The 13,329-nt window shown below is 43.9% G+C and overlaps 1 protein-coding gene across 2 annotated transcripts in view; it reads right to left on the minus strand.

The window, feature by feature from the left end:
- Positions 1-10,095: 10,095 nt before the first annotated feature.
- The window catches only part of LOC112261644 (prenyl (decaprenyl) diphosphate synthase, subunit 2), a 51,933-nt gene continuing 48,699 nt past the window's right edge, over positions 10,096-13,329 (minus strand). For both annotated transcript variants that reach the window (XM_024437129.2, XM_024437127.1), the window contains exons 7-8: positions 11,403-11,435; positions 10,096-10,431 (exon numbers count right to left, since the gene is read on the minus strand). In XM_024437129.2, the coding sequence (XP_024292897.1) occupies positions 10,276-10,431; positions 11,403-11,435 (189 nt within the window). In that variant the 3' untranslated portion in view covers positions 10,096-10,275. The remainder of the gene's footprint in view (positions 10,432-11,402; positions 11,436-13,329) is intronic.

The raw sequence follows: 13,329 nt of genomic DNA on the forward strand, positions 1-13,329 counted from the left end.
GATTACAGGCAACATTCTCACTGAGCTAAAGGGTAGAGCTGCCGCTTTCAAGGAGCGGGACTCTAACCCGGAAGCTTATAAGAAGACACTTGGCAGTTGGTCAAACCATCAAACAGGCAAAGCATCAATACAGGACTAAGATCGAATCGTACTACACCGGCCCCAACGCTCATTGGATGTGGCAGGGCTTACAAACTATTACAGACTTCAAAGGGAAGCACAGCTGAGAGCTGCCCAGTGACACAAGCCCACCAGACAAGCTAAATAACTTATATGCTCGCTTCGAGGCAAGTAACACTGAAACATGCATGAGAGCATCAGCTGTTCCGGACGACTGATCACGCTCTCCGCAGCCGATGTAAGACCTTTAAACAGATCAACATTCACAAGCCAGCTGAACCAGACAGATTACCAGGTCGTGTACTCCGAGCATGCGCTGACCAACTGGCAAGTGTCTTCACTGACATTTTCAACCTCTCCTTGTCTGAGTCTGTAATACCATCTTGTTTAAAGCAGACCACCATAGTCCCTGTGCCCATGAACATAAAGGTAACCTGCCTAAATGACTACCGACCCGTAGCACTCACATCGGTAGCCATGAAAAGCTTTGAAAGGCTGGTCATGGCTCACATCAACACCATTATTCCAGAAACCCTAGACCCACTCCAATGTGCATACAGCACCAACAGATCCACAGATGATTAAAATCTCTATTGCACTCCACACTGCCCTTTCCCACCTGGACAAAAGGAACACCTATGTGAGAATGCTATTCATTGACTACAGCTCAGCGTTCAACACCATAGTTCCCTCAAGTCTCATCACTAAGCTAAGGACCCTTGGACTAAACACCTCCCTCTGCAACTGGATCCTGGACTTCCTGACGGGTTGCCCCCAGGTGGTAAGGGTAAGTAACAACACATCTGCCAAGCTGATCCTCAACACAGGGGCCCCTCAGGGGTGCGTGCTCAGTCCCCTCCTGTACTCCCTGTTCACTCATGACTGCACGGCCAGGCACAACTCCAACATCATCATTAAGTTTGCTGATGACAAAACAGTGGAAGGCCTGATCACCGTCAACGATGAGACAGCCTATAGGGAGGAGATCAGAGACCTGACCGTTTGGTGCAAGGACAACAACATCTCCCTCATCGCGATCAAGACAAAGGAGATGATTGTGGACTACAGGAAAAGGAGGACCGGGCACGCCCCCATTCTCATCGACGGGGCTGTAGTGGAGTGGGTCGAGAGTTTCAAGTTCCTTGGTGTCCACATCACCAACGAACTATCATGATCCAAACACACCAAGACAGTTGTGAAGACGGCACGACAAAACCTTTTACCCCTCGGGAGACTGAAAAGATTTGGCATGGGTCCCCATATCCTCAAAAAGTTATACAGCTGCACCATCGAGAGCATCCTGATCAGTTGCATCACCGCCTGGTATGGCAACTGCTCGGCATCTGACCATAACGTGCTACAGAGGGTAGTGCGTACGGCCCAGTAGATCAGTGGGGACAAGCTTCCTGCCATCCAGGACTTATTTAATAGGCAGTGTCAGAAGACAGCACATAAAATCGTCAGAGACTCCAGTCACCCAAGTCGTAGACTGTTTTCTCTGCTACCGCAGCGCAAGCGGTACCAAAGTGGCAAGTCTAGGACCAAAAGGCTCCTTAACAGCTTCTACCCCCAAGCCATTTGACTGCTGAAATATGTATCAACTGGCCACAGGACCATTTACATTGACACCCCCCTCTATTTGTTTTGTACACTGCTGCTACTCGCTGTTTATTATCTATGCATAGTCACTTCCCCCTACCTACATGTACAAATTACTTCAACTAACCTGTACCCCCGCACACTGACTCTGTACTGGTACCCCCTGTATATAGCCTCATTATTGTTATGTTATTGTGTTACTTAAGCAAAAGTTAAATCATTTCTATTTGGTAAATATTTTCTTAACTCTTGAACTGCAAACAGTCTCACAGCTTTCCATATCTGAGGACAAAAAACATCAAAGGAACAGGCTTCATTACATGAGACTAGACTAGACTGGGCGAGCGTCCGCGTCCGTATGTTGATTTTGTCCATTCACACCAGACGCGATCAGGACACGCATGTTGAAATATCAAAACGAACTCTGAAGCAACTACAGTGGGGCAAAAAAGTATTTAGTCAGCCACCAATTGTGCAAGTTCTCCCACTTAAAAAGATGAGAGGCCTGTAATTTTCATCATAGGTACACTTCAACTATGCCAGACAAAATGAGGGGGAAAAATCCAGAAAATCACACTGTAGGATTTTTTATTAATTTATTTGCAAATTATGGTGGAAAATAAGTATTTGGTCACCTACAAACAAGCAAGATTTCTGGCTCTCACAGACCTGTAACTTCTTCTTTAAGAGGCTCCTCTGTCCTCCATTTGTTACCTGTATTAATGGCACCTGTTTGAACTCGTTATCAGTATAAAAGACACCTGTCCACAACCTCAAACAGTCACACTCCAAACTCCACTATGGCCAAGACCAAAGAGCTGTCAAAGGACACCAGAAACAAAATTGTAGACCTGCACCAGGCTGGGAAGACTGAATCTGCAATAGGTAAGCAGCTTGGTTTGAAGAAATCAACTGTGGGAGCAATTATTAGGAAATGGAAGACATACAAGACCACTGATAATCTCCCTCGATCTGGGGTTCCACGCAACATCTCACCCCGTGGGGTCAAAATGATCACAAGAACGGTGAGCAAAAATCCCAGAACCACACAGAGGGACCTAGTGAATGGCCTGCAGAGAGCTGGGACCATAATAACAAAGCCTACCATCAGTAACACACTACGCCGCCAGGGACTCAAATCCTGCAGTGCCAGACGTGTCCCCCTGCTTAAGCCAGTACATGTCCAGGCCCGTCTGAAGTTTGCTAGAGAGCATTTGGATGATCCAGAAGAAGATTGGGAGAATGTCATGTGGTCAGATGAAACCAAAATATAACTTTTTGGTAAAAACTTAACTCGTCATGTTTGGAGGACAAAGAATGCTGAGTTGCATCCAAAGAACACCATACCTACTGTGAAGCATGGGGGTGTTTTTCTGCAAAGGGACCAGGACGACTGATCCGTGTAAAGGAAAGAATGAATGGGGCCATGTATCGTGAGATTTTGAGTGAAAACCTCCTTCCATCAGCAAGGGCATTGAAGATGAAATGTGGCTGGGTCTTTCAGCATGACAATGATCCCAAACACACCGCCCGGGCAACGAAGGAGTGGCTTCGTAAGAAGCATTTCAAGGTCCTGGAGTGGCCTAGCCAGTCTCCAGATCTCAACCCCATAGAAAATCTTTGGAGGGAGTTGAAAGTCCGTGTTGCCCAGCAACAGCCCCAAAACATCACTGCTCTAGAGGAGCTCTGCATGGAGGAATGGGCCCAAAATACCAGCAACAGTTTGTGAAAACCTTGTGAAGACTTACAGAAAACGTTTGACCTCTGTCATTGCCAACAAAGGGTATATAACAAAGTATTGAGATAAACTTTTGTTATTGACCAAATACTTATTTTCCAGCATAATTTGCAAATAAACTCATTAAAAATCCTACAATGTGATTTTCTGGATTTTTTTTTCTCATTTTGTCTGTCATAGTTGAAGTGTACCTATGATGAAAATTACAGGCCTCTCATCTTTTTAAGCGGGAGAACTGGCACAATTGGTGGCTGACTAAATACTTTTTTGCCCCACTGTATATGGTGGTGAGAGGAAGCCCAGTGGGCGGCAGTGGGAGAAGATGGAGCATGATGGATTTTGGCTGGCATTATGCTAATTTTCTCATTGATGAGTGGACCATATTTTACCCTTTGCCAAAATAAAATAATTTAAGTTGTTTAAGAGTGCAAGGGTTAATTGATTTAATGCACACACTCACTTCAGAGTAGGCGTTCCCTAACGGATGCACCAATAGGCTCTCGCTAGCTCGTGCACGTCTCTGCACCCCTCCTTGCTTGTTCTGTCTACTATGACCCATTTGTTCACATTGGAAATTACAGGCTGTGGTCTAATCTTGGGTTAGTTATACTGTCAATCTGACAATGTCAAAAGTTTTTCTTACTCATTTTATGCCTCCTTTTGCAATGTAATTTTTATTTCCAAGCCACTATAATGCACTTTTGATATTCTACTCAATGCATTGAGGACATGCTTCTCAGGTAGGGGCTTGCTTGTTCTTGAGAATAGCTATCATATTGATCCCCCTCGAGTAGTTATTTTCAGTGCATCATATATATAGCTTGCTAGCTAAATATGTCTGTTCTAGAAATTATATCATGCTAGCTAATTATTTCAATGCTCCTTCCAAATGTGAAATTAAAAGACAAAAATGACACCTACCTAAGATGTTCCTCTATGTCATCATGGTTGTGAAAGTAAGACTTCCGCCCAAATGCGCACTCCATGGGGGTCTAGAATATGACGTAAACACCAGACTGCAGTTTGGGTAACCGCATCAGTTTGTGTCCATGAAGCTTCCCATGTCGGTCAGATTAGTTTTTTCCGTCTGCTGTAAGAGCCTCGAACTCAGAATTCTCCGTAAACTAATTACAACACCATCTATATTGCTCAACGACACGAATATCTCCCAATGCCTCAAACGGAGGAGAAAATAAAAGTTGATCAACTCAAGCAAACCAGCCATAATGTCAACCTGTGCATGAGAGGATGCCTGGCTTGCCAAGTACCCCAGGCTACCGTTTCAGCATTAAAGGCTATTTCTCATGACATGCAACCAGATTATTTCGTTATGACATCTTTCTCGAAATAGTGTTATTTCTCATAACGACAATTATTTCGAAATAATTATATAAAAAAATATTGGTTTCTGAGTGGCAGCAATACAAAAGTGCATATCAGACCGAGAGCCTAATGCTTCTTAGGTAGGCCTAGTTCTTAAAGTTTTAGTTGAGAAAATGATCTCGCCGCAGAAGCAAGTTACAGGGATGGTTAAAAACAGCATGATTGCCGTAGAAACATCAGGGGAACTTGGCAGAGGGGAGTGGTGCTTCGAATAAGCAGTTCTGAAACATCTTTAATTGAGCCTCTCATTATCCTTAATTGCCAGCCTCACCACGTTACAGAAACCGATGAACTGTATAGGAAGCTCTGTGGACAGGTCGTCTGGATACTGGGCAGCCAATAAAGTGGCAGATGCAAACAGATGATCATGTTTAGCGGACAACAGTTGAGGGCTCAAACAAAACAAGCAGCTTCCGATTTCGTTCATACTGGTGAACCGGCGCTTGAGTTGTGTGGTTGCAATATCAACCGTCTCTGGTATATCTTAGCATGCATAACGTGTGTGCAGCGCAATGGACATGCACCGAGTATGCAAAACCTTATGAGCACCTGTTCTTTCCATGACCGACTGACCAGGTGAAAGTTTTGATCCCTTATTGATGTCACTTGTTAAATCAGTGTAGATGAAGGGGAGGAGACAGGTTAAAGAAAGATTGTTAAGCCTTGAGACAGTTGAGGCATGGATTGTGTATATGTGACATTGAGGGTGAATGGGCAAGACAAAAGATTTAAGTGCCTTTTGAACGGGGTATGGTAGTAGGTGCCAGACACTGCTGGTTTTTCATGCTCAACAGTTTCATGTGTATCAAGAATGGTCCACCACCTAAAGGACATCCAGCCAACTTGACACAACTGTGGGAGGCATTGGAGTCAACATGGGCCAGTAACCCTGTGGAACACTTGACATCTTGTAGAGTCATGCACAATATAATGCATAGTGTCTCAGGAAAGAGTTATCAATACTTGTTATAGAAAACAGTTGGGACCGCAACCTAGGCCTACAGGCCGAGGTGAAAACATTTGCACAGAAAAATGTAAGGCAATGCAGTCGCATACTGTAGCTACTATTGTCCTCCACGTAGAAAACAAAGAGGAGCACAGACACAGAGAAATGTATTTCTAAGAGAAAGAAACAACAAAAATAAACTTCAAGAGAATTGTTAGGCTATTTGATGTGTAATTTTTATATAGCAGCTTAATACTTTATATAGATAGTAGGCTACACTGCATAATGAAACAATCCCTAGCAAGTTAGTGCTTTGAGGGTGGACTGACTATTAGTTGGCATTAGACTGGTTTTACGCACCACAACTTTCTATGGGCGAGAGTGTGAGGACATCTCATGTCATGCAGGTTCAGATATGCTATACAGTACAATTGGTACAGTAGCTGATTAGTATGCTGTTGCATCAAATGTATTTTACAATCTGTATCGTTTGAATTTCCAACTTTATGGGCCTCCCGAGAGGTGCAGTGGTCTAAGGCACTGCGTCGCAGTGCTTGAGGCGTCACTATAGATCCGGGTTCGAACCCGGGCTGTGTTGCAGGCGACTGGGAGACCCATGAGGCGACGGGCAATTTTCCCAGCGTCATCCTGGTTAGGGAAGGGTTTGGCCGGTCGGGATGTCCTTGTCCCATCGCGCTCTAGCATCCGGGCGCATGTACGCTAACACGTTCACCAGTTGTGCTGTTTTTCCTCTGACACATTGGTGCAGCTGGCTTATGGGTTAAGCGAGCAGTGTGGCTTGGCAGGGTTGTATTTTGGAGGCATGGCTCTTGACCTTCGCCTCTCCCTAGTCCGTACAGGAGTTGAAGCGATGGGACAAAACTGTAACTACCAATTGGATATCACGAAAATTGGGGAGTAAAAGGTGTAAAAAGTCCAAAAACGAAACAAAAATCCAACTTTAATCACTAAACAAGTAATTACATTATTGCCGCCAGCCAGCATTCTAAATGTCAGCATTATGACACCGTGAATAGCTTCTTGAAATGTTTGGCTTAACATAAGAAAATGACGACCAAATAGGCCTACCAATAAACAATTATCCATCAGCTAAAGAAAAGCTATAGGCTACATGCCCTGGCACCACAGAAAGCCTATCATCAGTTCGATAAGCAGCCACATAGAAGTAACAATTTCAGCACCCTGGACAGTGATTCGGAAGTCTATACTGTGTGAGCGGCTGACTATTCGATTACTACTATTTTCTGGGGGAGGGGGGTCTATTAAACTGTTAAACACCATTTCCTTCACAGAGTGGGCCACAAACTAAATGTAAACAATGTAAACAAGAAAATGCATCCCATGACATTAACCAGCACAAAGTAAATGATAGTGTTCTTATGAAATGACATTCCATGATACTATATAACCTACCTAAACATTTGTGATCGAATGCACCATTCTATGACAATGTAAACATAAATTAAATTGATTTACAAACCCCTTTAATACACATTGCAATCAACAACCCCCTTTTCAGCTCCACTTGCAAATTGAACATAAAAAGTAACATTACTATATGGTTTGTGACCCTACTGTGGTTTTAAAACAGAATTGTACAGAGGGTGGAGGTAATGAAATGGTTCTATGGGGTCCACGTTAGATTCCCATGGCCCTTTAAGTCAGCCAAACTTAAATATATCTTATTATACTTGTTCGGTCAGGGATATGTGCTGTTTTTTAATTTATTTATTTCACGCTTAAAATGCCCGAAATCCAACATCATAACCCTTTGATCTAAGGAATATGTCAGTATCTAACAAGACAAATCCAGTTTTGTAAGGCCATTCATGCATGCGGACAGCAACCTGTCTGAGGACTAGAGGCTTTAATGGTTCTATTCAATCCGCATCACTAAAATCTGTGATTTGAATTTTAAAGGCAATGTTCCTGTTTTAGCGGCGACTGCATTCACAGTAAACACGGGCTTTAATTTTCTATAGCGGAATCTATAACACTTCAGATCAAATGGAGCCCTAAGTCATTATGTAGACAAAGGCAACTACTATTCTACCATTTTAAATTATTTGAACTGCGCTTTTAAGCTAAAGAGGATATACAAGAGGAGGTTTGGGAGATTCTCAATAGATAAAAGTCCATCCTCTCCTAGACTCCTCCATCCTCCGTTACCCGGAAACTGAAAGCCATATGTAGAAGTGTAAATTCATTAATAGGCGAAAGGAGAAGTTTGCTCCTCTCCTCAATTACCTCCTCTGGCAGAGGATGCACAAGTGTATCCTATGCGGAAGAGTTTTGAAATCTACCTCACCCCCTTTGAAACAGCGGTTGTTATATCGGATTAGAAAAGCATGTGCATGTTAAAAAAGATAGGGTACTCATCATTTTTAATCTATAAAATGTCTGGCACAACTATTTATTTTGACCACTAATCATATTTTGGGATTCCTTCTCTGTAAAAAGCACAACTTGATCTCTTTCTGTAGAGAACATATCATATCTAACATCCACGCACTCTAGTACCCAATGTTCTAGCACTGACTGGTCACAAATGTGTCTGTTGGGTATATAATAAGACACTGCAACCGAGATGGTGCGACAGTCATTATTTGGGTAATGAGCTGGTTCAGTGGCAGCGTGTGGCGCCGCAGTCTGATCTGTCAGCCAATAAGAGCGAGACCTGTGCTGGAAAGCAGAGTCGGGGATCACTGAAGCGAAGGCTTGCAAAGAGGGTCTGGGATTCAGCACTTAACACTGAGAAGTGCTCGTTAAAATGCAATTTTTGGACAATATGCTCATTTCTGTAGAAGAGAGAATAGCATATTGCTCCTATTGAGTGATTTCATCCATCAGTCAACCATGTGATGTTATTAACAGGTGTTCACTTGTAAAATAACAAAAAAAACAATTAAGTCTTAATATCCCACTATTATGGATCAGATTTATTTTTACGTATCATGTTTTCAGTGCACACAAAATATAAAAATAAATGCAAGGCAAAGGGGTAGCCTAGGTCTTCAGTTGGTCTAGAATGCATGCAAACCAATCGATGGATGTCCCCCCCCCCCCACCCTTTTGGGACACTCCTGTCAGAGAGTTGAGGTTTCCTTCAAATATGCTGTGAAGTTAGTAGACAAGGCCAGAGAACTCATCTTCATTTGAGTGGCATTTGAAGATTCTGCCCCTCTAAGACACACTCATTGAAGTCTGAAGTCTCTCTGTTTTGTGGACTTTGAAGTGGTATTGTCCTCTATCTGTAGGAGCATGATGTGGGGACGCTGTAATGGAATCTGTTTTGCTGCGCTGGCTAGCTCTCCACTGCGCCCCATCTGTAATTACAACACACAGACACCCACCCACAGGGGGTAGCAGATGCCCCCTCCAACATTTTATGTAACCTCAGCCCTCTTGACAGCGGAGCAGTCTGGGTGTGACAGACGGCAAACCACAAAAATCATCTCTATGAATAATACCAGTTTTGGGTTTCAGATGTGCGATACTGTACATGGAGCTGTGGCTCTGTATGGAGCCTTCTAAAATGCAACCTCCCTGCCTTGAAGTTAGATCACTAATCTGTAAGGACCCAATTCTAACTAGAGATCCACACATGTAATTCAGGCCCTGTAGCCCTGTGGCAAGGATCTCAAGAACAGGTAAATGTTCTCAGTCAAAGATATTCTTAGTTTTAGTTATTTGAAGAAGACCCAAAGCAGGTACCTTTATCTTCCCATGTTTCTTTCCTCCTGTCGGCGCACAGCATGGATGAATATTTCATCAATGGCCGGAGGCTTGCCCTTGTACACACTGAATGAAGGAACCTAACAGAGCCAAAAACATAGCGGAAGTGGACACAAACTACCATCGACTGAGATCCAAATTTGTATTTGAAATGCCCTCTGCATTCCTGGATCAGCCTCATATCTTTCCCCCTCCTTTCCCTGTGCCCTTCAGGCCGGGCCGCATGTGACAGACACGGTTGGTAGTGGTGACGCTTCTCCACCCAGTTTCACACCTTGGCTGTCCCAGCCGAGAGTGCCTGGGAAACCACAGGCCACCACCCTGGCGCCAGCCCACAGCGGCCCAATCAATACCCTTGCATTTCCTGTCCATTTGCTGCAGGTCACGGGATTGGACCTCATTAATAATTACTGCTTGCGGAGCTTCAAGTGTGCTTCTCGTGGCAGGGACAAGGAAAGCTTTGACATTTTTCCCCACCTAGATTTTATTTTGCTATTGCACAGTGACATATCAAAGTTGTAATAGTAGCAAACACAAAACAACTCAAGACGACTGGATGGGAATTGTTTTAATAGCAAACAGTTACATGGCGTTTTGAAAAGGGCAATCTGTAGTTTAATTTCTGGTAAATGTCTATAGGACTGAGTTCTGCTCACTGGTTGGCTTAAATAGAACAAAGATTGTTTTTGTGTGTTTGTGCAATTCATCCTGAGGACACAGGGTAATGGGGGGGTCAGAACTTTGTGACAGTGCTAGCGATGTTCTCCAAAGCTGAGCGTGCCTCAGAGGAAGGAAAACACTGGATGGACTCCAGAGCTTTGTTGCCGTGGTAACGACACAGGTCCATTGTTGAGGTGACACCTTCCTCCAACTTGATCATGGACCGCAGCTGTTGCAGGAAGAGACCAAGAGGACGACAGCATTTTTTTATGTAAGCAAATGAGCAGCCTATTGTGACTGCGGAGGACAGAACGTGCAGTGGTCATAACAAAACTGTACATTGGTCATTAGAACCCCTCATCCCGGACACACTGAGTAATCTTACGTGTCTTTCCCCCCTGCTGCTCTAACTCTGTCAGGACATATTTGTTGCTCAGGGCGTTCTACCTAATGAATTCTGAGACCGAAAAGCCCCTGTGGGCCTTCGCTTAAAAAAACAGCAGGCAAGGTGCGTTGCTCCACTGCGCTAATGTGTGTGCACACTCGTCAGTTTCAACACAGGGACACAGCACACTCCAAGGGTCTTCTCCACACTCCATTACTTCCCAGAAAGGCCCTGTCCTCTGTCCACCACTTACTTTCCTATGTCGAACAACAGGTGGCAGATATTTCCAAAATATGGTCTGACCATCATGGCTTCAGACTGCATTACATTAAGACTAAGAGGAGCAGTGCACAGGGTACACCTAGTGTTTGACACAATATACATTTCAGAGTAAAAGCCCAGGCAAGCAGAACAAATGTATTCTATTCTAAGTACTAATCTATATGGAAATGGAAGTTAGAGTAACTATAATAACTGGGGTGCAGTTAAGGAGGATACATTCTCTCCATATCCCCCCTCCTGTCCTTATGAAGGAGATTCTGACAATGCCACTGTCGCTGTCTCCTCCACAAATAGTCCTAGGTACCTAATCCCCCACGATCTGGTTTCAGACGTGATCAGAGATCCCCCCACCACCACCTTTGTTTCTTCCTGCGCCCAGTCTGTCCCCTCCTTTCCCTCCAACTGACTTTGGAAATTTCAAACTTAAAATTGGTTAGAGCGGATGGCAACCGCATCTTAGTCTTGGAACCCACCTTGCTACCATACCACAATAATAAACATCCACCGTATGTATGTACATCCACCCTGCTTACCTTTGTATAGTCAACAGTTCCAATAGTTTTTGCCTGTTCACAGAGCAAGAAAAAGGGAAAGACATTTAAGTATACAGTGAGTATAAAACATGCTCTTTCCATGACAGACTGACCAGGTGAAAGCTATGATCCCTTAATGATGTCACTTGTGACATCCACTTCAACAGTGTAGATGAAGGGGAGGAGACAGGTTAAATAAAGATTTTTAAGCCTTGAGACATTGATTGTGTATGTGTACAATTCAGAGGTTGAATGGGCAAAACAAAAGACTTAAGGGCCTTTGAACGTGGTATGTTAGTAGGTGCCAGGCGCACCGGTTTGTGTCAAGAACTGCAACGCTGCTGGGTTTTTCACACTCAACAGTTTCCCGTATGTTTCAAGTATGGTCCACCACCCAAAGGACATCCAGCCAACTTGACAACTGTGGGAAGAATTGGAGACAATATGGGCCAGCATCCCTGTGGAACGCTTGATACCTTGTAGAGACCATGCCCTGACGAATTGAGGCTGTTCTGAGGGCAAAAGGAGGTGCAATTCAATATTTTTATTGAATTTATTTGCAAATTATGGTGGAAAATAAGTATTTGGTCAATAAAAGTTTCTCAATACTTTTATATACCCTTTGTTGGCAATGACAGAGTTCAGCTGTTTTCTGTAGGTTTTCACACACTGTTGCTGGTATTTTGGCCCATTCCGCCATGCAGATCTCCTCTAGAGCAGTGATGATTTGGGGCTGTTGCTGGGCAACACAGACTTTCAACTCCCTCCAAAGATTTTCTATGGGGTTGAAATCTGGAGACTGGCTAGGCCACTCCAGGGCCTTGAAATGCTTCTTATGAAGCCACTCCTTCGTTGCCCGGGCGGTGTGTTTGGGATCATTGTCATGCTGAAAGACCCAGCCACGTTTCATCTTCAATGCCCTTGCTGATGGAAGGTTTTCGCTCAAAATCTCACGATACATGGCCCCATTCATCCTTTCCTTTACACGGATCAGTCGTCCTGGTCCCTTTGCAGAAAAACAGCCCCAAAGCATGATGTTTCCACCCCCATGCTTCACAGTAGGTATGGTGTTCTTTGGATGCAACTCAGCATTCTTTGTCCTCCAAACACAACGAGTTGAGTTTTTACCAAAAAGTTATATTTTGGTTTCATCTGACCACATGACATTCTCCCAATCTTCTTCTGGATCCTCCAAATGCTCTCTAGCAAACTTCAGATGGGCCTGGACATGTACTGGCTTAAGCAGGGGGACACGTCTGGCACTGCAGGATTTGAGTCCCTGGCGGCGTAGTGTGTTACTGATGGTAGGCTTTGTTACTATGGTTCCAGCTCTCTGCAGGCCATTCACTTGGTCCCCCCGTGTGGTTCTGGGATTTTTGCTCACCGTTCTTGTGATCATTTTGACCCCACGGGGTGAGATCTTGCGTGGAGAACCAGATCGAGGGAGATTATCAGTGGTCTTGTATGTCTTCCATTTCCTAATAATTGCTCCCAGAGTTGATTTCTTCAAACCAAGCTGCTTACCTATTGCAGATTCAGTCTTCCCAGCCTGGTGCAGGTCTACAATTTTGTTTCTGGTGTCCTTTGACAGCTCTTTGGTCTTGGCCATAGTGGAGTTTGGAGTGTGACTGTTTGAGGTTGTGGACAGGTGTCTTTTATACTGATAACAAGTTCAAACAGGTGCCATTAATACAGGTAACAAATGGAGGACAGAGGAGCCTCTTAAAGAAGAAGTTACAGGTCTGTGAGAGCCAGAAATCTTGCTTGTTTGTAGGTGACCAAATACTTATTTTCCACCATAATTTGCAAATAAATTCATTAAAAAATCCTACAATGTGATTTTCTGGATTTTTATTTTCTCATTTTGTCTGTCATAGTTGAAGTGTACCTATGATGAAAATTACAGGCCTCTCATCTTTTTAAGTGG

This window comes from Oncorhynchus tshawytscha, linkage group LG11 (assembly GCF_018296145.1).
Source record: "Oncorhynchus tshawytscha isolate Ot180627B linkage group LG11, Otsh_v2.0, whole genome shotgun sequence".
NCBI classification, from domain to species: Eukaryota; Metazoa; Chordata; class Actinopteri; order Salmoniformes; family Salmonidae; genus Oncorhynchus; species Oncorhynchus tshawytscha.